The 26463-nt window shown below is 43.6% G+C and overlaps 1 protein-coding gene across 2 annotated transcripts; it reads left to right on the plus strand.

Annotated features, from left to right (window-relative positions):
* The first annotated feature begins 196 nt into the window (after window positions 1-196).
* Window positions 197-26247, plus strand: ankrd27 (ankyrin repeat domain 27 (VPS9 domain)). 2 transcript variants are annotated; one of them, XM_065956810.1, is made up of 29 exons: window positions 215-320; window positions 4986-5137; window positions 6039-6161; window positions 7199-7309; window positions 7857-8165; window positions 8484-8543; window positions 9160-9213; window positions 9546-9611; window positions 10434-10510; window positions 10789-10910; window positions 12477-12555; window positions 13413-13545; window positions 13636-13728; window positions 13815-13936; window positions 14341-14423; window positions 14524-14639; window positions 15138-15230; window positions 15640-15837; window positions 16520-16579; window positions 16869-16985; window positions 17347-17391; window positions 18113-18229; window positions 18365-18559; window positions 19028-19147; window positions 20023-20196; window positions 20991-21084; window positions 21190-21268; window positions 21366-21429; window positions 21553-26247. In XM_065956810.1, exons 3-29 carry the CDS (start codon window positions 6060-6062, stop codon window positions 22099-22101), a joined length of 3432 nt encoding a protein of 1143 aa, XP_065812882.1. In that variant the 5' UTR covers window positions 215-320; window positions 4986-5137; window positions 6039-6059; the 3' UTR covers window positions 22102-26247. The 2 variants fall into 2 exon arrangements, with proteins under 2 accessions (XP_029133391.2, XP_065812882.1); XM_029277558.2 differs by lacking the exon at window positions 4986-5137 and having other exon boundaries at window positions 197-320.
* The last annotated feature ends 216 nt before the right edge of the window (window positions 26248-26463 follow it).

Consider the following 26463-nt stretch of genomic DNA (forward strand, 5'->3'; position numbering starts at 1 on the left):
ATATATTTTAGAAGCAGGTCATTACTTCTGACTGAACGACAGTTTAATTGTTTTTTATTTCGTTAACAATATTAATTTCTCCCAGTTTGTAAGAGTTATCTACTAACCTATTCTCTTTTTTGATACAAACTCTTAAGGACCCCACTTGAAGGCGGCTCCTTTGAAGGCTTATCGTTTTACGTGTTTCCTCACATGTCTGGCAACCCAGACCCAAAGGCTGAACCAGCTGATCTCCGTAAACAGCTCCTGACGGGCTGCTGTGGCTGTTTCAGACTGCCATGCCCGAAGCCTGGATGACCTGAGGCACTCACTGATAACAGGTAATGCCCCTAATGTTACCACTCATCGCTTCTGTGTACTGGTTTTGATGGTGGGGGTAACTGGTTGACGAGTTAACCCACTATCGGTTATTTCCTCACAGTCGTTGAGGGCTAATGCTAGTTAGCTCTCAGGTGCTCCCTTTATTGTTGTTAGCTGCTTTAAAGGAGGGTGTTGTTTGTAGCTTCGAGGCTCATTTTAATAACTTCCGCTCCTCTTCTCTGAGGGTCCAAAACCTGGACAACTAATTTATAAAACAGTTAGAGTTCGTTAGCAGTTAATTTATCAAAAATAAAATAGCCCTAAATCTTTTCTGAAGCATGTGATGTTAGAAAGCTGCTAAAGCCATACCATCATCTACACAGCTAATCCCCAAAACCTTTGAGTCAAACGCCTTTTAAAAAATGTGACATTTAATTTAATGTCCTTACTTTTTTAGGGCATGATAAAGACTTAACAGGTCCTCAAATATCTATCAGACATCTGGATCTACACAAACATCTGTTTCCCCTTTACTTCCAGTTTAATAAATACAGGACTTGAGATGTTTTAAAGTAGAATCAGATTGTATTATTTTTTACCTCTAAATTTGAAGAATCATTTGTGGGACGAATCAATAAGAAGACCTTAAAGATTCATGAAACGTCCTCTTGTTGATTGTACCTGTGTCTATAACAAGTGCAGCACTAAAGTGACAGTTTTTTGAATGAGAAGAATATTTTCTACAAAAGACAGCTGCTGCTCTGCGTATTTAGTCTGCAGAGATTAAACCTGGAAGCTTGTTCAGTGTCTTTTATATGCAGCATGTACTTCCGTGGTTTGTATCATAATAATAAATACACAATGACATCTTTTAGTGTGGCATGAAGCTCGAGCAGAATACTTTTTACTAAAGAAAATGCAAAAAGGCACCTGGTTCTTCAACCACGTCCAGTTGCATTTTGGAGGCAAGTTTCACATTTTTTTATCCTGGCTATGTATTGTGGGCTCATGTTTTTTGTATGGGTGGGATATGTATGCATATATATATTGTCTTGTGTGTATGTATGTATGTATGCTGGCTGCTGGAACACCTAAATTTCCCTGCTGGGATGAACAAAGTATATCTTATCTTATCTTTATCTTAAATTGACCATAAATCAGGTTTTCTTGACGGGCTTGTTTGGTCTCAAAGATCAGAAGTTTCATTGATTAAAGTGTTGCATTGTGCTTGATTGAAAGCCTCATAGGTTTTTATGTTGACCTTTAAAGGTTAACTGTGGGTTGTTTACTTCTTGGTTTCTTGTTTCCTTTGTGTAATCAGTCCTGAGGAGAGGTCTGGAGGTACAAGTGTGTGTCTGTGTGAGTGTGTGAGAGTTTTTGTGTTCACCCTGCATCATGTGTTCAGCCCTGAGGAGAACGATGTGATGGTCACGTTCAGGCTGTGAAACCTCTTTGTGTGGGTTTTAGCTCTTTCAGCTCCTGAATATTTGTATTGATCCAGAAAAAGGAAGGAAGTGTTTCCTTTGATTCCATATGCTCGCTGTGTCGTTGCATTTTTAGAAACAGTAGAAACTGATCCATTCATACACATTTATACGCAGACATGTAGCTGGGGATCGAACCCCCAACCTTCCGGTTAAGAGATGAGTGACTCTACCACTGAGCCACAGCCGCCCTAGTTAAAAAACACAACTTCTTTACTCATCCTCTAGGCAAACGCAATCCCATTCATACACTGCTAAAGCAGTGGGAGCAACTTGGGGTTAAGTGTCTTTCCCGCAAGGACACATTGGACATGTTGCCGCAGGAGCTGGGGATCGAACCCCTGTCCTTTGGGTTGAGAAACAATTGACTCTACCACTGAGCCACAGCCGCCCCACAAACAGAAGGTCACTTGTGTGTTTTGGCCCTAAACCATTCAGCACTTTATAAACCAGCAGCAGTATTTTAAAATCTGTTCTCTGACAGACTGGGAGCCAGTAAAGACCTCAGAACTGGACTGATATGATCCACTTTCTTGGTCTTGGTGAGAAGTCTAGCAGCAGCGTTCTGGATCAGCTGCAGGTGTCTGTCTGATGTTTTAGGCAGACCTGTAAAGACACTGTTACAGTAATCGAGTCGACTGAAGATAAATGCATGGAGGGGTTTGTCCAGGTCCTGCTGGGACATAAATCCTCTGATTCTTGATATATTCTTCAGGTGAAGGTAAGTCGACATTATAAAATCCAGAGTCCATCACTACAGATTTCTGTCTTGGCCAAACTGTAACGAATGAAACTGCACGCTAACTCATCCATTAGAAGTCAATCCATGATGATCAATATGAATCTTCATCACAACAATTAGATGATACTCCTCCTAGTAAGGTTGTCATGTGACCAGAATTTAAAACTTCATGGGAGTTCCCCCCCTCCGATGAAAACGAACTCCGTCCACACCGTAGTCAAGACGATTGGGCGAAAACGACCTGAGGAAAACCGATAAAAACTCTCATTAAAGGAGTTTGACATGTTATATCGGTGTGTCTCTAGCACTGGGTTTGTCTGTCCGTTTGGATAAGTAAAAATCAAACTGTTGATAGTCTCAGTCTACCTCGAGGGGATCATATCTGACCTTTGCTCTGTCTGCCTGCTGAAGTTTTTCTCCCGCTCACACACTCTTTACACCTGGAGTGACGTGAGTGAACTAACAGCGTGGTGGGCCGGAGGAGGCGGAAATTCCTCCGCCTTGCTGAATACCCTGTTAGCATCAAGCTTGTAAGGTCACGAGGACCACCAGGGTCAGCTGACTCATTCCTGAGTTTCATCCCCGCTAAGCAGCCTGACAGGAGGCCTCCCGGGTGGAGGAGTGTGTTTGTGCTCTGCTGGACTGGTTCCCAGTCTGCACCCGAGCTGAGCGAGGATGAAGCTGGTAACAAAGCAGAGGGATGAGGTGAGTTTTAGGATTTTAAACCTGCAGAGGATAGATTCTGGTCTAGGATTGTGGACTGACAGAGGAGCAGAAAGGTGGAATTGATCAATGGAGAGTGAAGTTGTGCAGCTGTTTGTAGCTGCTTAATGGACATAATAAGAGTTCAGATCTTTTTCATGGTGCTCTATAAGCAGAAATAATTTACCTGTGCCATTAAAGTCATGTGTGGTGCTGTTGTTTGTAAGCAGGATTATGGATAAACTACTGAGCTGATTTTGTTTTAGCTTGGTTGAAGAGTGTAAATATCTGACTACGCTCCGGCTCTGGGGACTTTTTCATTGAATCGCTACTCTGCTGTTTAAGAAGCTGCAAAGTCTGAAAACAGTGTGTGAGATGTAAAGACTCAGAGGAGAGGAGAGCTGTCACTTTAGTGCACTACTGTCAGTGTTTAAGATGGTTATGTGCATATAAATGTTCTTTCTCTGTGAACCCAAAAATAGTGACGATTTTAAGACGTGGACCGGCCAGTTTTGTTCATACCTGCATGTTTTTTATCTGTCTATCAGATATCCGACTTATCGCTTTTACTCAAGGCATAAACCAAGAGTTTTATCACAAGAAGGACTCAGCAAAGAAAACAGTAAGAAGAAAGGCTTGGGAGGACGTTTCTGCTCAATGGATGACAGACAGAGACTAAAGTTTCTTGTTTTGGCATTGGAGACAAAGAGATTGACTCTGGAGGTGGTAGCAGAGGAGTTACAAGGGCGAGATGGGATTGGCTGAGCTCAGCGATGTGTGTGTGCTAGTCTGACTGTGTGTGTATGTGGAGCTCCCACTGTGCTGTGCTCTCTTGTACTCCTGCAACGCCATAACACAATGTGAATTCACAGACTGAGACCCTAATGTCACGCGTTGCAGAATCAATATGAATATCTTCAGGGGTAATGACGGCAGAGCTTTGTTACGGTGGTTTTGCGGAATGACACTCTGAAAATAGCTAGTGATTCCCAATCCCAACCTTTTATTCCTTGGAAAAGTTGTACAATGCTGTCAAATGGTGACAGTTGCCCCTGTGATCTTTGACGCCATCCCTAGGGGGTCCTGGACCCCAGGTTGGAGACCAATGTTCTAAGTCATCTGGTCATTAAGTCTTTGTGCATAAAAAATGGCTGAAGACAATTCTTTGCCCTGGAATCTGATCTGGAATAAAACCTTGAAAAACAAAATAGCCCTTTCTTAATCTGAAAGAGTCTTGTTGTGTCCTAGCATCTATTTATCTGATGATTCAAACAAAGTAGTTTATAGAATTAACTTGAATATTATTCGGCATGTAGTTGGACGTTTGTTTAATGGCTTAATCTGAGAACATGGAGGACTCATGACATTTGTTTTTGAGTTCTGTTTTCTTCTCAACAAAACATGAATAATGGGTTATATTGGGTCAATTTCTGTCAAATATCAAGGCACATAACTCTGATTTGAACTAAGCAGATTTGGCCATAATTAATCTATTACCGTTTATTTATAGTTAGAAATGTTTGTGTTGGTGCTATTAGGCTCGGCCCTGGTCCACCAGACTTTAATAGTCTGTAAATTTTTGGATTGTGCGCCATGAAATTAGATGTCTGTGTCGGTTCTCTCAGTCATCCAGGTCATTGTACACTCAAAGCTTAAAGTCAACCAAGTCCAGTTTCCTTTAGCTCAAGCTTCGAATTTACAATGAACAGAATATGAATGTTTGAAGCCTGAGTGACGTCACCCGTCTGTTCCTGCAGGGGGCGCTGGAGTTCCATCAATGGCGGTCTCCATGCTGGAAATGCTGTCTCAGTCTAACTTTCAGTCAACCTAACGAAAGGCTGAGAGCTGGAGCTGAGGCGGGTTTTAAACCTCCTGACAAACCGTTACACCGCGCCCACCTGTCAATCAGGTCAGCTACACGCCTTATTGTGAATAACTCTTATTCTTCATCAAATCAAAACTGATGAGTCATCAAAACATTCACCCCCCGTACAGTGTGTGTCGATCGAGACATGAGCTAATCAGACCTATTTGTTTTATTGAACCAGGCTGTAAACATGTTAATCTCTGCTGTAAAAACAGGCTTTTTAGAATGGGTGTGTATGTGACTTTCTGTGCTTCTGCAGCCAGCCTCTAGTGGACACTTGAGGAACTGCAGGATTTTTACACTTCCACATAGGCTTCGTTATTCTGGAGGTTGCTGCTTGGTTTGGTATAAATGTGTGCGGATGAGGGTTTGCCTAGGTTGTGGTACCTCAACATCGCAGCGCGTACATGATGTCGTACCCAACACCAGAGATCCATGTTGCACAGTGGCTGCAATAACGTACAGTGTTTCCCCTACCATTATATTGGGGGGGGGGGGGGGGGGGGGGGTCCTGAAGGTCAAGTAAAAAAAAAGAAAGAATTCTTCTTCTTTTTTTCTTTTTCTTTTTAAGATTTATTTTTGGGCTTTTTGTGCCTTTATTGTAGGGATATGATAGTGGATAGAGTCAGAAATCAAGGAAAGAAGTAATTTAAGGATACCTTTCTGACAGAAAAGGACAGCTGTCATTAAAAGTAACACATGAACACCAAGATTCCTTCAAGTGTTTATGTCGGCATGTCGGCTTGTCCCCACCCACCCAACACTGTAAACCTGGGGAAAACACTGACGTATAATAATGCAAAGATTGGGATTCTGTTTGCTTCTATAACATTCAAATTTGTTTTATTTTTTTTCATATTCTCAGTACATTCTGTGCATCCTCTGATCGGGTCAAGTTTTGTTTCATCACTTCTTTCCATCATCTCTCCCTCTCTCTCTCCAGGATCCAGACCTGCAGCTCCTTATGGCTGTGTATGATGAGAACATCCTGAAGAACCCATTCTACGTGGCCTTAGAGAAGCAGAGACCCGACCTCTGCAGCCGAGTGGCAGAGTTCCACGGCATCGTGAGTCACACCTGAGCTCCCCTTTGAGTGTTTAGAACGTGTGTGACGCTCTTACCTGGGGCTGGTTCAGGGCTGGTTCAACATGCAAACTGTCTGAGAACCAGTTTACTTTTCCACAGGCAAGGCCACAAAACAGCCAGGTCAATACGTCACTGAATGCTTCTCTGATTTCCTGGCCACACTTGTCTTCTGTCTTCAATCACGGCAACAACAATGGAGGACTACAGCATCTCGTTATTAGTATAGGTCTTTCTCTTATTTTTAGGGTTGAGCTTCATTTTAAACCACTTCCTAACTTCAAAGCAGGTCAGGGTGTCACACAAACACATTTTCTTTTTGTGGTATTCGCACCACCTCAGCCCACACTTTCCTCCAAAATTCATCTTTCAAGTTTCTGTTCACTTGTTGAAGGAGACAAAACATTTCTTTGCATTTCTTTACTAATTTAAGTCAGCGTTTTATAACACGATTAGATCGATACGTTTTCTCACTCAGTGAGATGAATCTCTAAAAGCCCAGCCTGCCACAGAATGCATCATCTGAGAGAGTCGACAGGTATTAAATGACTGGATAAAAACATGTCTGAGCTCTTCAAGACGCCTGAGAGATGAGCAGACGAGGATCAAATGTTTGAATGCAGATAAGCAGCAGATCTGTCAAATCGTCAGCAGAAAGCAGCAAAAATGCATCTTACTGGATTACAGCGTCTGATACTGATTACACAGCAGGCTGAAAACCTCTTATACAATACACAACATAAAAGACAGTACACATGCACGACTGATAGTACCATACTTCCTGATGTAAAGATTTAAAGGTCACATATTCTGTAAAATCCACATACTAAAATCCTAATATGGGCTGCACGACTGCCTTCGGCTCTAAAAGGAAATTAATAGAAAGGGAACGAGTTGAGCCGGACAGTAACCTGTAACAACCCTAACCCCCCTAACAAAGTTACAAAGTGCTTCCCAAATAACAAAGTAGACCCTGCAGAGAGTTTTCCATTAAACTCTTTTTGTCCCCTGTCTCTGCAGGTTCTGGTGCCTTGTTGTGGAAGTCTGAACGTCAGCAGCTACGCAGACTCTCATTTTGACAGCTATGTGCTGCAGCCTGCGGAGGACGGATACCAGACGGCAGATGGAAAGGTTCGTCTTCTCCCACAAAGAGCTTCTCTTCATAAACACATCAGCTTCATAGCTGGAAACTCTGAGTCCCAGAAAAAAAAACTTCTGGCATAACACGAGACAACAAAGCATTGCAAACACATTTGTATTTTTCTGAGAAGAGAAGACAAAATGTTGCCTTGGCTTACAAGAGTTTTTTTTCTTATACTTTGGCTTCGACTTTGCTGTTTGCATCTTCAGCTATGTAATTAAAGCAAATGAATGATTTAAAGCCCCTTTAAGGAAGTTTTAATTTGTGTAGATTCTTGTTTTAAAGTCAAACATATCACTCTTTATGAATCTTTATCATGAAAAATATAAACAAAGGCTGTTTAGGCAGCATTCACAAATCTTCCCCCGACCTCATGGCAGCAGTTTCTGACGGTATCATGAGTTTTTTATCTTATGAACATGCATAAAGGGTTCAATCTGGTTGATAACCCTTAATAAGTGGTGGTATTTGCTGTGAATCTGAAGGACTAAACTCTGTGCACCTGTTCAGCTGTGGGGTTTATGTTTTGTACTTCAGGAGGTCAGGATCCAGGACAGGCAGGTCCTGCTGGGATCCGGCTTCCCAGCCCTGTTGTCGGTCCCCATCCTGTTCGAGGAAACCTTCTACAATGACCAGGAGCAGAGCTACAGCATCCTGTGCATCTCCAGGCCCGTGGAGGTGAACCCGAGCCCGTCCGAGCTCAGCCCGCCGCCCCCCTACTGCCTGAAGAGCCTGGAGGACGTCAGGGAGTTTCTGGGCCGCCACGCCCAGAAACTGGACAAGTTCATCATCGGCTTCTGTCTGTCCTTCAAGGAGCAGGAGAGGAAAGGACTCCGACATCACATAGTACGACACATTGCTCTTTCTCATCCTTTGCTTTTTTTGTCTTCTTGTCAACAAGTCGTCTTCCCTCCTTCCTCCCCTTCTGCTCCTCCTTCTTGTTTTAAGATTTATTTTGGGGTTTTTAAGCCTCTGTTACTATCTCTGAAGACGGTACAGAGGGGGGATCACTTTGTCCCCACAATACACCTCTGCAACATTCAACATTCAGACTAAAGGCGGAAATAAATGCTTAAAACGGCAGTCTGAAATGGCAGTCTGAACAGGACTCAGCTTTGTGCCTTTCTTCAGATCTGACCTCCCTCTTGTCTTCTCTCCTCTCAGGACTCGGTGAACGGTCTTTACACTAAATGTCTTCAGTGTCTGCTCAGAGACTCTCGCCTGGTGAGTACAACCTGACCTACAAGATAAGATATGACTTTAATACAGTGGAGCTTAAAGGAGCAATCAGTAAGATGTGTAGTGAGTGAAATGATAAAGTGAGCTTACTATATGATCAGACATTAAGGAAACATGCGATGTTGAAGTGCTGGCTCCTCTGACAACACAGGTCATCTGTCAGTTGTCCATCACAAGCTGCAGTTTCCCAACATGCCTTATTGTGTGTGAGGATTTAAACATTTCCCACTTGACCACAGATACTTTGTTACATATTGAGAGACGACCTGGGCATATTAGACCATCCAGGAATACATGTGTCATTGTTTCTGATCTTGTTTCAGACGCTGTTCATAATCTCTTACGGAACGATCTGACTTCTGAACTCAAACACAAACATGTCGCTCGGTAACATAATGAAAGGAGGACGCCTGTTTGTCTCTTTGCAGTCTAATTGAATCACATCTAATCTAATCTGAGTCAGAGCTGTTTTCACGCAGGCCCTGCCTCCTCATCACTGTATCAGGAGGAATCGTATCACTTCATGTGCACTGATTGATGCATTGTTCTGCACTGGCTGCTCTGATGAACCTGGAAACTAACTTTGTTTGTTTTCCTGCAGAAACTTCTGGCAAAGCAGGATCTGCAGATGACTCTCCTCAAACAGGCGGTGGAGGTAACCTCTCTTTGTTCACATGTTCACCTTCTCCTTGAAATCAGTCAGAATTAAGATTCAGGATCAGTCATTGTAATGCTTTCAACTGTGCAGAACTCGGTAGCAGTGCTACTCATCAAAGGTCGTCAAAATGTCCGATACTTTGATATGTTTTAGTTGCCATGTGTTTAAAACAAGACAATCTCTGTATTATTATATATTTTTTGATTTATTTCTGGGCCTTTTTTCATTGGATAGAGTCAGATATCAAACTTCAAAACTTTGACCCCAGGTCGTCCAAAAGGACCTAAAAGGCCTCTAATAAACTAAAACGTTTGTGTTTTTCTTTGCAGATGTATGTCCATCATGGTATCCATGATTTAATTTTTAACTTTGTGGGAACGCTTGAAGCCAGCCAGGTACGTCTGACTCTGCCACACATTCTGTAGTCTTGATGATAAACAATGTTCTCTACTGGAACGACAGATTGATTATTTCAAACATGTTTTTTGTTTTTGTTTTATTTTATTCTTTTGAGGCCGTTTTCACATCAGGCACGATTGTTTCGAACCTTGCTCGACCACGATATCTCCCCCCTCCCCCTCCCCCTCGCTGGTCTGCGTTTACATCAGTAACATCGCTCTATACCCGAGTATTCATGTGTATGTACTCAGTCTGATCCAGGAGGTGGCGATATGCACACAGTTGGTTTGCAAATCTGTTAAGACAGAGAAAGAAGGAGTAACCGTGGCAACCACTCTCAAGTCAATCCTGGTAACTGTGGATGTTTTTGTTATTTCTGAGACGCCAAGAACGACCCTCTTCCTACCTCCACATCTACCGTGCAGCTCAGAGGATGAAACGTTCTTGTGCTGCACAGATACGACGGCTTATGAAGCCACAGGAGCCGTTTAGAATGACGTCATATAGAGGTCCACTTCCTTGTTTGAGCACGGTTACCTTCACATCTCCCACGGACCGTACTCGAGTACACATGAATCGTGCCTGAGACCTCCTCTTCAAGAGGACTCGGGCACGGTACCCGACTACAGTACGTTTGTGTTCACACTGATCAAACGATCCAGACTTTTGAGGTCAAGCGTTCTTAGATCCGTACCCGGGTCCTTAATGTGAAGTCACCTTAAGTGGTTGGGTCCTTGTGTTGCCGGGGCTCTTGTGATGTTTTGGTTAATTATGTTGGTCGTGTTTTTGAAGAGGTTCTTGCGTTGTCTCGTCTGCAGGATGCTGCCTTCAACAAAACCAGCCGCAGTCTTCAGGAGCTGCAGCAGAAAGACCTCGGAGTCAAGCCGGAGTTCAGGTCAGTTCAGCCACACATTGTCATCTTATTGAGCTGCGTGGGATCACAGCAGCTGATTGATATCATGATGATATGCTTTAATTGTTATCATGCGTTAAAGTATGGAATCAGCCCTTGTGGTAAGATGTTTATCAAACTGACATGATCATCCTCTGGATCATTCAGTGACATATCTTTACTTCTCTTTGTTTATTTCTCTGCTGACTGTAAGAACTTCTTTAAATTCATCCTCAACCTAAAGCCTTCTTATGGGTTTTTTATTTCTTGTCTCTCTGCAGTATAAACTTGTCTCGGGCAAAGAGAGAGCTGAGTCAGCTCAACCAGCAGACCTCCCCCCTCCTCAAACTGCTATGCCTCCGCAGAGTCGCCCTGACCGCCACCCAGACCCCCAGACGCACCGGTAAACACGCCCACAGTGAATGTCTCAGAATAACAACCGACAGGCGGTGTATGACGATCAGTGCAGCTCTGAGAGCAGGATTTCAGTCTTTGTTTAGTCAAAGGAGCCAATCAGGATCATTTTAAAGATTTATTTCTGGGTCTGTTTGCATTCAGTTTGAAAGGACAGTGAATAGAATTTGAAATCAGGAGAGAGAGTCGTCCCTGACACTCAGCTCTGAAAGCATTACAGAGAGGATTCCTACAGAGAGAGAGCTTTCTGTTAAAGAGGAAAACAGCTTGTTCTCTTTAAAGCCACCAGACTCCTTTGAGAAAAACATGAATTGTTCCTTGCAGGAGACAAACTGCTGGTTTACCATGAGCTAAGTCAGTACGGTTTCTTTGTGTCATTTGTGATTTAAATGGTTAGATCAGATCCAAAAGAATATTTTTGTACAATGCTCTGAAACAAAAAATAAAGCAATCACGGCAGCAAAAGACAAGACTCACGATTGTTTTGTAAGGTCAAATTTTCATAGGTAGGTTTGATAAGGATAGCGATGTAAAAGCTGTTTCTGGGGGGGTTTTTTAACATATTTTTGTGGGGGGTTTAATGCATTTAGTTTACTGGATTCAAACTAACCATCAAAAATACCAAAGTCAACAGAAACAAACAACGGACCAGCTGAGGCATAAGTGGACCAGCAGCTTTCTGCAAGAAGAATCTGTTTGTCTTTGAAGAGAGAGCGATGTAAGATCTGTTCCTGGTTAAACAAAATAATTTTCCTCTGTAACAATAAGGTTTACATCTGTAGGGATCCTTTCTGTGATGTCGTCAGACACTTAGAATAACAATCCCAGCCTGTCAGGGACAAAAACAACAACTTGTAGTGGTCTTGCTTTCTTTTTGCTTCCTTTAAATCGGTCTGATTGCTGTGAATTAAAGAAATCTTTAGTTATTGAGTCAGTTAGGGACAAGGAATACGGCCCAGGTGTAATTAATAAAAGAGTTCTTCTGGATTCTCCTCATCAGAGAGGAAGTGTGGCTAATACTTGATGTAAGTGAGACGGTAACCTCTGTGGACGAGCAGCCTGAGCTCTACACGATCTCTGAGCGTCCTCTCAATGTGTGTAATCAGATCAGCCCACAGGACAATACGCGCTCTGTCAGCCTCTAATGTGTTTGTCCTGTTTGCTTTGGAAATCTAAACTTATCGGGCCACAACATCCAGCTAACAGTCCTCTGAGTGGTACGATCCGTTCCTGATTACTGTTTGTCAAGCAGCCAGTTGAGTCATTTGGTTCGGACACAGGGAGAGTGTTTTGTGTTTCACCTAACTGTGTGTGTGTGTGTGTGTGTGTGTGTGTGTGTGTGTGTGTGTGTGTGTGTGTGTGTGTGTGTGTGTGTGTGTGTGTGTGTGTGTGTGTGTGTGTGTGTGTGTGTGTGTGTGTGTGTGTGTGTGTGTGTGTGTGTGTGTGTGTGTGTGTGTGTGTGTGTGTGTGTGTGTGTGTGTGTGTGTGTGTGTGTGTGTGTGTGTGTGTGTGTGTGTGTGTGTGTGTGTGTGTGTGTGTGTGTCTTCTTCTGCAGTCAGTATAGAGGCGGTGTGTGCGGACGACCTGCTGTCTGTCATCCTCTATCTGCTGGTGAAGACTGAAATCCCAAACTGGTGAGCTGGGAGGGGGGTTCACTGTGACGTTTGACCCCATGCCTTCTCAAAGGAAACACAAGAAAAAGCTGATCTGTCGTTCTTTTGGAGCCTGCGAAGAGAAGTGTTGTCAGAACTGACCGTATTTAGATGAGAAGGTCAGCACCAAAGAGGTCAGGTCAAGTGTCTGAGTTAACTGATGTGACAGCTAGCTGCTCCCAGCTGTCACTCAAAGAGGCCACACCCCTAATTATACATCACTTTAACCTTTAGAGCAGCTTTACATGATCTGCAGCTCAAAAACCCTCCCTCCCAAGTGCCCACTTTCTTCTGATTGGCCAGCTCTCTGGAAGCCCACCGAGGGGCAGAATGCTGCAGGGCTGCCAGGGCTTTACTTAATTACTGGAATTACTCAAACATACGTTTACCTCATGATCTGAGACTTCACCCACTTTTAGTTTGGACGTCCAGCATTCTAACACTGTGAGATTTTGATCTTAAATTACTTTAATATAACTTAATAATGTGAGTTGTAAAGACTTAAAATATCTTCCAATGAATCAAGCAAATTTAACTGTCTTTTTGTAGGCTCTTTGATGGAGCACGTTGTCTTTCAAGGATTCAGTTGAAGCCATTATAGCCTCTTCAGCGTCTGTTGGATAAGGCTGTCCACTGTAGAGAATTTAAAAAACAAATGTGAACTTTTTAGACATTAAAACTACAAAATATGAGAAATAGGACCCTGATTTTAAAACCGAGGAGTTCCCTTTAGCCTCCATGTGGCCTGTATCGGTCAGTTTAATTTAAAGGAATAATAATATTAGAGGAAATGTTTTCTCTCTGTGTTAATCTCTGATTCATATGCTCTTAATCTTCAGGATGGCCAACCTGAGCTACATCAGGAACTTCTGCTTCAGCCACTCCAGCAAAGACGAGCTCAGTTATTGTCTGAGCACGTTCGAGGCAGCCGTGGAGTACATCAACCTGGGGAAGCTGCAGGACACACACCATGTGAGTCACGGGAGGAAAACTTTGATTCTGCTTCTTCAGAGTTTCATAGTGTTGAGTGTCATCCATGTTTTTATGTGTCCGTCCCCTCAGGGCTCAGGTGAGCTGAATGATAAGGCCATGTTCAAGGAGAGGATGAGTCTGCTGTCTCAGAGCTCTGCCACACCCATCCACTGTCTGTTTGAGGTGAGCTCATTTTAACAAACTGGGGACACTTTCTGATATGTTTCAGACCCTAATTTCTACTGTGGGTGTGTGTGTGTGTGTTGTAGCACATAGCAAATGGGAACGAATCTGAGGTGGAACGTCTGCTGAGTGAGGGAGAGAGCAACGAGGAGGCCAGGATGTGTCATCCCCTCTGCTCCTGTGACCTCTGTGACCTCCAGCTGTCCGGGTCAGCATCAATACACACAAAAACACACATAACATTTTGAGCAGTATACAAATACTCTTTTTTGGGGGGAACTCTGACTTCTAGTTTCATTTCCACTAAAACTCAATTCCCCTTTTTCTCCAGTGTTCAAGTCAGGTAAAAAACAATGTGTGCTCTTTCACTTCCTGCTTTAAGGCCAGCTTGTTCTTCTCTTTCATGGCTGTAAGCGTTTGAAAATAATCTACGCTGGCTCACATGGGACAAAGGAGAATCATGCATTTGAATATGTCGTCATTCTGAGAAAGCTGCTATCAACATGTGACACAGCTCTGCTAATCAAAGAGGATTTATGATGTTTGGTTTTATTCCCCCTCTCATTACTGCAGCAGACTAAAGTGTTTATTTGTGTTTGCTCTGCGCTGCAGGCGGTTAAACGACCCGTCCATCGTCACTCCGTTCTCCAGAGACGACCGCGGTTACACTCCACTGCACGTCGCTGCCATCTGTGGTGAGCGGCTGGTATCACACACACAATGAAATACATAATTCTTGAATAACTAGGCACCTAACATGGTGTGTGCGTGTGCGTGTGCGTGTGTGTGTGGCAGGTCAGTCCCAGCTGATCGACCTGCTGGTGTGTAAAGGAGCGCCGGTAAACGCCACGGACTACCATGCGCTCACGCCGCTGCACCTGGCCTGCCAACGAGGATACCAGGGAGTCACGGTTAATAGAACACACACACACACTTTACAGAAAAATAATTTTAGGCAGCTTAAATATATAAAATCCCGATGCAAAGTCAGCATTGCCTGAGAGTGGTATGGACAAGAACTTTTAGTGGACGTTCTTTGATCGGGCCTATTTGTCTCCAAGGTTACATCGCAGCTTTTACAGCCGGTTACTAATCTTTTACAGCTTTTTAAGCTTGTACACCTGCACAAAACTGCTGAAGTTTTCACGGTGAGCTGCAAGAGCCAAATATTTCTCTCAGTCTTCACCCGGAGTTTCTCCTCCAGCCTCCTCGTATTTCTTCTGCAGAAAGTCAGAGTGAGCTGATGTGAAAACGCAGCAGGATATAATCAGGAGAATTCAGGGGGTGGTGACGTTTATTCTCTGTGATCGCTGCACGCCACCTCTACCATCTCTGTGCTCTAATGGACCTGCTGCACTATGTTTCCTGTTCTCCAGTATGAATGATAAATGAGTTTTTCCGTCCTCTAGCTGCTGCTGCTGCACTACAAGGCGAACACAGAGGCTCAGGACAACAACGGGAACACCCCGCTGCACCTCGCCTGCATGTACGGCCACGAGGACGTACGTCAAACTCTCACTTTGTCTTTATCAAAACCACTTATCCATCACAGATCCTTTAGTATAACAATGATGACCTTTAATAAGAAAGTTTGTTCACAAGTTTTCTGTGCTAAAAACAAAACAAAAGGAACATATTTAAAGATTCACACGAGTTTACCGACCCCATGAAATCATGGAACGGTTTAGAGAGGTGTGAAAATCCCCATGATGTTTGAAAAACTCCACTTTTATCAGATTTCTAAATTAATAAATCAGTTGGAGTAACAGATCAGCAGCAGACTTGAAGCTTCTCCAGATTGGTTTGTTGTGATTCTTCCATGAATCGCTAAGGGAATAAAACTCTCAGGAGAAGATTTTTTTTAGAAGCTGCTGGGCTCTGATGTTGGTCATGCTCCGTGTTGTGTGTCAGTGTGTGAAGGCCTTGGTGTACTACGACCTCCAAACGTGCCGCCTGGACCTGCAGAACGATAAAGGCGACACAGCTCTGCACATGGCGGCGCGCTGGGGCTACGAGGGAATCATCCAGGTGCTGCTGGAGAACGGAGCGAGCACCGACATCCTCAACAAGAACAAAGACTCGCCGCTGCAGTGTGCGCTCAACTCCAAGGTCAGAAAATGTTCTGTGGGTCTCACAAGATCAAACTGTCTCAGAATGTTTGAGACTCAGAAAGAAGTCATGTTCTGATCCTTTCCTGATTGTACCCATCCTAAAAAGCCTCTGCATGTTTCTAATAAGCTCCACGAGCAGAAACGTGCTCAAACTAGGATCAATATTGGAGATGCTTTCGAAAAATGGAGAGAGGTTAGAACGCAGAAAGGTTTACAGACCGATGCAGAGCTGGCTAAACACTGAAGCTTCAGTGTCCACCACATAGTGACCTGCGTGAGCATCAACTTTAGAGAGGAGGGGGCGGGGGGAGACAGCTCTCTACGATGTTTAGAATTTGGACTGCAGTACCCATTTTAAACACTAGGTGTCAGAACAATTTGCTGCAAGCGAATGAGTGAGAGAGCACAGTCCAAGTTGCTCAAATATGTCAGTAATGTTTCAGATTTTACTTTCACTTTGTTGGTAATTGAAAAAAAAAAATATTGGTTATCTGGGATTTCTTTTGCTGTTTCGATGAGAAATCCACAATGTTTGATTTTTAGATTGAAGATTTAAAAATTTGGCATTCTGACAACCATCCGTCAGATCATCAGAAATAATCTGATCCATGTCTTCAACATCTTCCAGAATCCCCCTGCTGTGTGTGTTTTAATATATTTGATGTTTTATTATTTTGCAGATCCTCATGTTGTTGAGGTCGACTCAGAACGGATGTGAGCGCAGCGGCAGCGGACTCGATGTGAGTTTGATCTACTCTCCTGTCTCTACGAAGCAAACTGTAAAAATGAAGCATCAGCGAGAAAGAGAAGTCGAGCCTGCACACTCAGTTAATCACAGAATAGTTTAATAAACGTCAACAAAAAGCCACAGAGGCAGAATTCATATTAGTTCACCTCTCCGTTCTTCAGGAATAAACAGATTATGGATTTTGCAAATCTAGCATGTATAGAAAGACTTGTTGATTTTATGTGTGGAGCCCCTGAGGAAAAAGATCCTGATGCATTTCTCTCTTCCTCCTCTCCTCTCAGTCTCCCTCTCGCTCCCCTCAGGCATCCGACTGCAGCAGCCGCCGCTCCTCCATCTCCAGCACCTCCTCTCTGAGCTCCGAGGTCAAACCAGAGGCAGAGCGTGTCCGACACAGAGAGGTGAAGAAGAAACAGTTCCTAAAAACCTCTACATTCCTCCTCACCTAGTAGCTCAGTGTTGGTATAGTAACAGAAATACCTGAAGAAGTAATCTCCCTAAATGTAGATGTAATTTAAACTGAAGTACAGACCTCCAGAAGAGGCCCCTAAAATAGTTCTTCAGCTTTGATGCAGAAGCAGCTGCTGCTGCCATCCACTGACTGTGTGTGTGTGTGTGTGTGTGTGTGTGTGTGTGTGTGTGTGTGTGTGTGTGTGTGTGTGTGTGTGTGTGTGTGTGTGTGTGTGTGTGTGTGTGTGTGTGTGTGTGTGTGTGTGTGTGTGTGTGTGTGTGTGTGTGTGTGTGTGTGTGTGTGTGTCTCAGGTGGAGAAGCTGCTGCGTGCTGTGGCAGACGGCGACGTGGAGATGGTGAGCACAAAGTCACATTTTCTCTCCATCTAAACAATAAACTGTACTCTGAAGAAGAAGATGTCATTATTTAAACCTGCGATCTACCTCATGGCCAGCAGGGGGCGATTTGAAAAACAACAGATAAAAGTGATGATAAAATGATCCCGCTTATAATTTGATTAGTTCCCTCAGTAAACATTTTCCCAAAGACTTTATGCTCTCAATCTCTAGTGTGAAGTTGTCTTCAAGACAGCATGAAGCTCATTTAGTGAATTATGGCGGTCCGGTGTGGTACTTAATAAGCGGAGTGTAATGGCTGCAGCTGCGTCAGCTACATAACAGCGCGACACAGTGTAGCCCGCAAATAAATTCAACCAAGAAGAAGAACGCAACACAGTCTATAAAGGGCACCAATGGAGAACGTCCAGCACCTCCGAGGTCGTCCATGGGGCGGTGCTACACGCTGACAGCCTTGAAATCACTCTCGAGAAATCCACAAGATTGATCCCAGCTTTTGAAAGTTGAAACGCCAATAAATGCATAGCCTACCAAACCGAGCTGAACCGGACTGCTTGGTGGAAACGGGGCTCAAGAGACCAGAAAGAAAAGGGGTGGGGTTTAGGGCGGGGCTTCCTATGAGTGACAATTCTCTATCCCAGGTCTTTGAGTTAGCTGACCTCTCCAGCTGCACTTCTTGCCCTGCAGACTGAATCGTCCCTGTTTGTTTGTTTTGCTTCAGGTGCGTTACCTGTTGGAGTGGATGGATGAGGAGGAGGAAGACGAAGGAGAGCTGCGGTCCGAGGTTCTTCTCTGCCATCCTCTGTGTCAGTGTCCGAACTGCGCTCCCACTCAGCAGGTCTGTCTCACTGAATTTGGAAAAAGGAAATATTTGATCTTTTAATCTCGATTGCTAACGATAAACTATACCGATAAAACTTTCAAAAGCAGCGATGTATAATCTGTTTCTGTTCTCCGTGCGTGTGTGTTGCAGCTGTGCGTCCTGCAGGCCGGGGCGCTCAGTGTCAACAGCTCTAACGTCGACGGTTTCACGCCGCTCCACGTCGCCACTCTGCACGGCCACGCTGGGCTCACCGGTCTGCTGATCCGACACGGAGCCAACGTCAACGCACGCACCAACCAGAGCGCCACCCCGCTGCACCTGGCCACGCAGAACAGCCACATCCAGGTAGGAGGGGAGCGGCGTGGGCAGGGAATGTGTTTAAGCTTCTCACTACCACCATCTTGTGGCAGAAACACAACAGTGCAGAAAAATGACACCAACCACGACCCTCTGCCTACTTAAACATCTGAACCGTGCAGCTCAGAGGATGAAGCCGCCCCGTGCTGCACGGATACGACGCTTTTGAAGCAACAGGGCTCGTTTAGAATTACGTCATAAAGACGTCCACTCACCAAGCAATTGGCGAGCGGTCTGTACAGTTATTTTTTCAATATGAATCAATTAGTGAAACTCTGCGAGCCCCAGGAAGGTTGTGAGATGGATTTACTCTTTTGGTTTGAGACTTGGGAATTAATGTTCTTGAAGTTTTTGGTGAAAACTTAAAACCTGTCCTGCAGTCGAGAACGTTCTCTGCCTCAGTGATTCATTTTGTGTGTTATTGTGCTTGACTGTGTGTAATCTGGTTCTGTTAAGGTCGTGAGGATTCTGCTGGAGTGTAACGCCAAACTGAACAAGAAGGATCACTATGGCAACACTCCTCTGATACACGCCTGTCTCTGTGGGAACGTGGAGTCGGCCACCATCCTGCTGCAGGTAAAACGCTGCAGGTCATGTTCATCTGAAGCGCCTCGAGCCTGAACAAATGATTCAACACCCTTTAAGTTAAGGGGCCTGGGTTCTTTCTTCACATTCTTTGTGCTGTAGGAGATATTTCATCTTGTTTTTAGTTGTCTTTGTAAACACCAGGGAGCAATAAGCACCTGATGAAGCACTGGGGGGAACCATTTAGAGGTTACAGGTGTGTCACTGTGAGATCACACATCAGGAAGGGGACACCAGGTTTTTTACCAGATCAATGAGATGCAGCATGAAATGTTTGTACGTTTGGATGATCTGAATTAAATGAAGAAAAGTCATTCTCAACTGGACGTCTTTTTGACTTGTTTTGTGGCTTTTATGCCTTTATTTTAAAGACAGGACAGTGGATAGAGTCAGAAATCAGGGACAGAGAGAGTGGTGAATGACGTGCAGGAAAAGAGCCACGGGTCCAATTTGGGGCGTCCTAACCACTTGGCAACTGGAACCCCACATTGAACTTCTTCTTGCCTGTTTTTGTTAACCATAAGATTTCTTTGTTTGCTTGTTTTTGACAAATAGCCAACTCGTGGCATTCAAAAAGTTTGGAAGTTGAGGCTGCAACATTATACCTGCTGGTGAAATCAAAGGACTTCCTCTCAGATTGTTATTTTAGTGCCCGACAACATCACAGAAAGTTTCAGTATCATCACATGTGGAGATGCATGTTTCTTCTCTTAACAGTCTGAGGGTAAAATCTGTCCTCAGTAAAGTAAACGCCGGCTGGTAGACGGATGGTGAGGAGGACAAAGCAGAGTACTGAAGTGTTGTGAAGGAAATCAGGAAGTTACATAAAATAAAAAACGTACTGTGTTTTTGTCCTTTCTGTGCAGAGTAATGCGTTGGTGAACGTGGTGAACCTTCAGGGGAACACAGCCCTCCATGAGGCGGTGCGCGGCGGACACCAGGCACTGGTGGAGCTGCTGCTGAGGGGCGGAGCCTCCCCCAGCATCAGGAACAAGAGACAGAGGACGCCGCTGGACTGTGCCTACGAACTGGGCGGGAAGGTAGAACTCACCGCTCGCCACTCTGACATTCTCACATCTCACAAACCTTCACAAAGCTGTTGAGCCTAACCTGTGATCACACTCAAAAATGACTTTTTGGAGGATGAGGATGCTGAAACTGTGTGACGTGTCAGCAGTGCAGAGCAAGGAGACACATTCTGCTTCATGCAAGAACTCATCCCAAAGGATTTGTCCTTAAAAATATCACTGCAACAACATCCATATGGCTGAAACAAAAAGACGATTGTTTCTGCACTGCAAAATAATTTGCAAATCTGGCTCCAAAAACTCGTGTGAACAAACCTCAAAGGCAGAATTCTGACCGATTTATAAGATAACAATAATAAAGAAATGTTCTTGCATGAAGTTGAGTGTTTGGGGTTTAAATCGAGCTTGAATCTTTGTAAAAACTTCACTTCAGTTTTGGTTAAAGAACACGATATGCTGCGAGTAAGTTAGATTTGTTTGGACACTATTAACCCTTTTCATCATCTGTACAGTATATGTACTTGAGATAGAAAAGAGCTAAAGAAGAAATAAAGAGGATGTGCCGGATGGCCTAGCGGTAATGTTGCGAGCCCCACGTGCAGAGGCAGTGGTCATAGTCGCGGCGACCGTGGGTTTAAATCCAAACGTGGCCCCCATTGCTGCATGTCATCCCCCCACTCTCTCCTCCCAACGTTTCCCGCCTTTCTTCAGCTGTCCTCTCCAATGGAGGCAAAAATGAGCCCAAAAAGATCAGCAGCCGCCATACGAGGAATCCACTCAACCTCTGAACTCTTCTTCTCCTGCAGAACACGGAGATCCTGAGAGCGCTGCAGAAAGCATCCGGACTTTCTCCCGACGCTGAGCCCATCAAACTCCTCTCTGTGCCCAAAGGAGCTCTGGGTAACTATCTGTCCATGTGTCCCAAACTTTCAAACTTTCAAAGTTTTCTCCATTTTTTTTTTTTTTAGCTTTGTTTGAATCCCGTCTCTCATGTTGTCTCTACAGCTCATTCGTTCGTCCAGCGTCTGCGGCTGCAGGATCACGCTAACGGCAGGAGACAGAAGCTGGCTCAGTCCATCAGCAGGTGTCCTCTCAGCCAGCTCCAACTGTCCAAAACGTCAGATATAAGAAGTTGTTTTTTGTTTAAATGATTTGTATTGACTGTGTTTGCTGTGATTCAGGATGCAGCAGATGAAGAAAGGTTCCTCTGGTACTCCTCCCAGGTCTTCCACAAACACAAACCAGGTACAGTTTGTCTGTTCGGGGTAAATGTAGCAGACTTATTGCAAATTGTTGTTGACTATATTTGACTTTTTAATTCTTGAGTCTGCAGTTTGTTACCTGATGTTGATTCTCTTTCTTCTTTAGGTGAATCCAGAGAGGAGGAGGCTGAGGCGAGGGGAGACGGTGGAGGTCAGCAGCCCCTCTGTGAACCTCACTGCAGGACCTCCTCTGAGTCACCTGGGTCGCTGGCACACCCTGGACTCAGGTGAACACGCAGCGGAGCAGAATCGGCCCAAACACCCCCTCAAAACATCCGGAGTACCAACGTACAGACCTAAAAAACAGCCCGACAACGGCGACGCACACTCCTCTGACTCTAACTGCAGCGAGACCTCACCCTCTGCGTCCTCCAACGCTCCGTCACACTCGCCTGAATCCTTCCCCACACACACCTCCGCCAACCACTCCGAGTCCAACGACCCCACAGAGCCGCCTGACACCTACGGCCCGGGTCTGAACGGGAAGTTGGAGTTACCCAAAGACCAGACGGGCACAGAAAACGAGGCGTTTCAGTCGGAGAGCGAGGACGGGGACTCCAGCTCCACGATCCAGACGGACGAAGGCCACCAGAGAGACACCAACCAAACCGGAGAGACGAACTACGGAGGATCCACTGAGATGGAAATGTTGTGAGACGAGAACGGATTATTAATCTGAACTAGTAAAACAAAATGTAGATGTCACCGTCCCTCAGTGTTAGACGTCACTCAAACATCTGAAGAGTTCTGGTGGTAGAGAGAAATAGAAAATGGGGAAAGACTTTTTCATTTTGCATTTCAAGGAGGAAGTGAAACTTTGAGGTCAAAAAATAAATCCAAGACAGCATTTTTTGAAAGTTTACACTTCCCGATATTCAAACATAACTTTTGATAATTTCATCGCTTTTATTTCAGGACATCTCCTAATCCAGACATTTTGACTTTTCTTTTATGATTCTTACTTCATTCTTAATTAATCAAATGTATTAATAAATATTTATTTACATTTCATTCTCCACATTTCCAATTTATTTTCCACTTTATGAACAACATTTTGACTTCCGTTTCAACATTTCAACCAAATTCATAGTTTTCTCTATTTTTCTTCTTAAAGGAGCAGTATGTAACTCTGACACCTAGTGTTTAAAATGGGTACCGCAGTCTGAACTCTAAACATTGTAGAGAGCTGTCTCCCCCCCGCATTGGTCTGTAAACCTTTCTGTGTTCTAACCTCTCTCCATTTTTCAAAAGCATCTCCAATATTGATCCTAGTTTGAGCACGTTTCTGCTCGTGGAGCTTATTAGAAACATGCAGAGGCTTTTTAGGTCGAGTACAATCACTTCTATCTGAACCAGTTCTCTTGCCCGCTTCCATTGCTGGCGGTGGGAGATGGTGCTCTCCAATGTTTTGAATTTGGACTCCAGTAACCATCCTTTAGTTTTTCCCTCCTTCTTGATATCTGGACTCATTTAGATTTGATTTTTGACACATTCTTTCCAACATTTCAGCTTTCGTCTGAACATTTCTACTTTATTCCTGAAATGCAAAATCAAAACCAACCCTTCCCCTCTTGTTAGCTCTTTGTACTTGTCTCAAACACATTTCTGTAAATTCCAGATATGTTCCTGTTGTAGAAAAAAAAGCACACACACGTTTAGATCAGCTCTCTGATGTAGCACTCCAGCTGCAAGTACCGAGCTGATAAACACTGAAGCTACATCTCTGGGAGAAAATACACCTAAAGGTCACAATCACTGGGACTGACGAATCGATTTTAACATTTCAACGACTTCAAACACAAGAAGGCAGGTTCAGAAGCTTGTGAGCGATTCTTTTCTCTTTAAGTAAAACCCACCACCTCAAATTCTACAATCAACACCATCAGTTGAGAGGACGTTGACTCCACTTACAATTGTTCACTCGAGTCGCGTACTTTTAATTTCTAGGTCCATCGTCACACACTGAGATGCAGAAACAGGAGAGTCAGAGCAGACAGATTCAGTGATAGAGACAGATAAAACAGCTGTACGTTAAAAGTCGGTGTTTCCTCACTGATCTTTGGTCGAAACGAGACGTCAGGAGGAGCTGCTGCTAGCTCTTGTTTAGATTCAGCGTCCCTCAGCTTCCTCCATTTCTATAAAACAAAACCATCGTTAAAATCTGTTATATAATTAAAGGAGCAGTATGTAACTCTGACCCCTAGTGTTTAAAATGGGTACTGCAGTCCAAATGCTAAACATTATAGAGAGCTGTCCCCCCCCCCTCTCTAGAGTCCATGCTCATGCAGGTTGTCATGTGGTGGACACTGACGCTTCATTCTTACTGTATCTCACTGATTGGACCTTTAAGGAGGATTGTTTTTAATTTTAGTCTCTCGGAGGGTAGAAGGCTGACCTTTAGCTAACTCTTTCTCCCTGAAGCTGACTTAAATGTTCCCTTTAGATCCTTTTTTTTAAATCAAACAAACAAAATCTGACGGCTGGAAATGTTATGAATGTCTGGCTGATGGAAAGAATCCGATAAAGTGAATCTTTAAAACTTGAGATACACTAAGGCTGTGTCCGAAATCACTCACTCATTCCCTACTCCCTATTCACTATATAGAGAGTTTAATGCAGTGGACTATACAGTGCACTCACTCAGCAAAATTAAAAAACATTTCGGACACTACTCGCTCACTCGCCGGCCGCTGACAGTGACGTCATTGTTGTCACGCAACTGAAACGCGCAGCTTAACAACGGCCGAGGATCAATAACAACGGTAAATAACAGCATGAATTTCCGTGATAACTCATATTATACTGAGTGTATTTTCATGAAACATTTACAAATAATAAGTACTTATATATTGAATAAAAATATAGAATTTTACATAATGAGACATATTTTTGGACCAAAACTAAATTATTTATGCTCACAGACTCTGGTTTCTCGTCTGTCGTCATCATTAGGACAAACTAACATCACTGAAGTTGACGATCTCTTAATCTTTATTAAAACTGATCATAGATTTCAGTAAAACGCTCTGAATATGAAATTTATTGAGTTTCTGTGTTCATGCTGGTCGCTCCTCTCGTCCGTTTGAGAGCAGCCGAGTCAAACGCCACTCTCCGCTCGTAAAAATCTTTTGAACCGCAGTGCATGATGGTATATATTGCTTGCATAGTGACCATCGCTCATACACTACTTTTCAAAATGCATTGTGGGATACATTGAGTGGACTGTATAGGGTATGACCATGCTTACTCAGAATTCGGACAGCACTACAAAATGGCGTGTCCACTATATAGTGGATAGGGAGTGATTTCAGACACAGCCCAAGGCTTTTATTTGGTGCTAAACTGAAAAATGAAGAATGAATTGCTGATGAATTTAAGCAAAACCAAACAGAAACGTCCTTTCGGCTGCTTTGAACCGCTGCAGGGACAAAAGGAAATAAACGTAGATGTTGCAGAAGACCTGCAGAAATATTTAAAATGATTGTCAACTCTATAATTTTGAAGAGCTCTCTGTCCAAACGACAGAAGAGACAGCTTCTGAAGAAGGTGAAATGTGTGACAGCTAGAAGTGAAGATGTGCAGCGGAGCGCTCGAGTCCTTTCATTAAAATGTTCTGATGTCCTTCACACCCCTTTTTTAAAATCAGTCTGAATGCCAAGAAGAAACAAATGTTTGAACCAGCAGTCTGAGAAGTGTCCTCGTCCTGTCGCCTGAGTTTAAAGCACTTTCTTCTTCACAGCTTCACAAGAACAAAAAAGGGATTCAAACTGTTGACCTTTGAGTGAAATGCTGCATGAATGTTTTTGTTTTAAGCTACTAGACTGTAGCTTTGATTTTCAGTTTCTTCTTTGTTTTACTTGAATACTAGAAGTTCATTTTGTGTGTTAAAATATGATTGACACATCTGTTAACATAGATCTGTCAAGCACGGATGATTTTATTTTATTAATGACGGAGGTGATGCCGGTGTGTTGTGTGTTCTCAGAGTTGCAAGAAAGCCTGAGACACCCAAGCCCTTCCAGAGAGGGGCGTGGTCAGACACAGCTCATTTACATTTAAAGGTACAGACACAGAAACAGCCTGTTCTGAGCAGGGCTGAAATAGAGGGGTTTATAGGCATGATCAAATACAGGATCAGAGTGGATTTAGAACAAGAAACTTCACACACATGTTTTGAGGAGCTCTGAGACTTATTTAAACTTGTTGAAGAGGAGGAGGATATGTCAACTTTAATGTCATGTTGAAAACAGATCGAGCCGCTATCACAGGTTTGAAGTCAGGTTGATTTCCTCCTCGTTTGTCTGCAGGTGCATCGATCTATAAACAGTTAGTGTGTTTTTTCAACTTGTCAGCAGTGATGTCAAACAAGAAATGATTTTATGTTCACAAGATAGCAAGCGCAGTCATTTTCGCAATAGAAGACAGTCAGTGTAAACTTAATGAAACAGCTGCAGTACTCATGTCCACACCACTTTCTGTGTGTTTGACTGAAGACAACCTTTCGGTTCCTTTTCTGTGTTTCTGTGAGTTTTGGTCTCTGTCTTAATGTCCGTTTGTTTCTGAACTCCTTTGATTCACGTCGGCGCACAAACACACTCGCGTAGTTTTTAGGAGAGCAGCCTCTTTGTGTCTCAGTGTCTAATTTAAAGCCGATAGAGAAAGATGTCAAACCCCTGATCAGAAGTCTTAATTATTTTTGTACCACTGTTTTTATTTTAGGTTGAATGTGTAACGATGATGTGAATGTGCCTTATTTAATTCTCACCTAAATAACCAATAATAAACCTGTCATTGAGACTAATTCTGAGTCTTCACTGTGCTTCTTTTTTTACACTAAAGAAGCTTCAAAAACATTAATTTGGTTATTTGTGCAGCGCTACGGAAGCCCTAAGAGGACATGCATCCATAGGAAACGCTGCAAGTGCCCTCTTGAATGCTGTTATTTTGTGACTCCTTAAATAAGAGATGAAGACATTTTTTTTTACTTTATTTATACTGACAAGTCATTACATCCAAA

Source organism: Labrus bergylta, chromosome 7 (genome assembly GCF_963930695.1).
Source record: "Labrus bergylta chromosome 7, fLabBer1.1, whole genome shotgun sequence".
Taxonomy (NCBI): domain Eukaryota; kingdom Metazoa; phylum Chordata; class Actinopteri; order Labriformes; family Labridae; genus Labrus; species Labrus bergylta.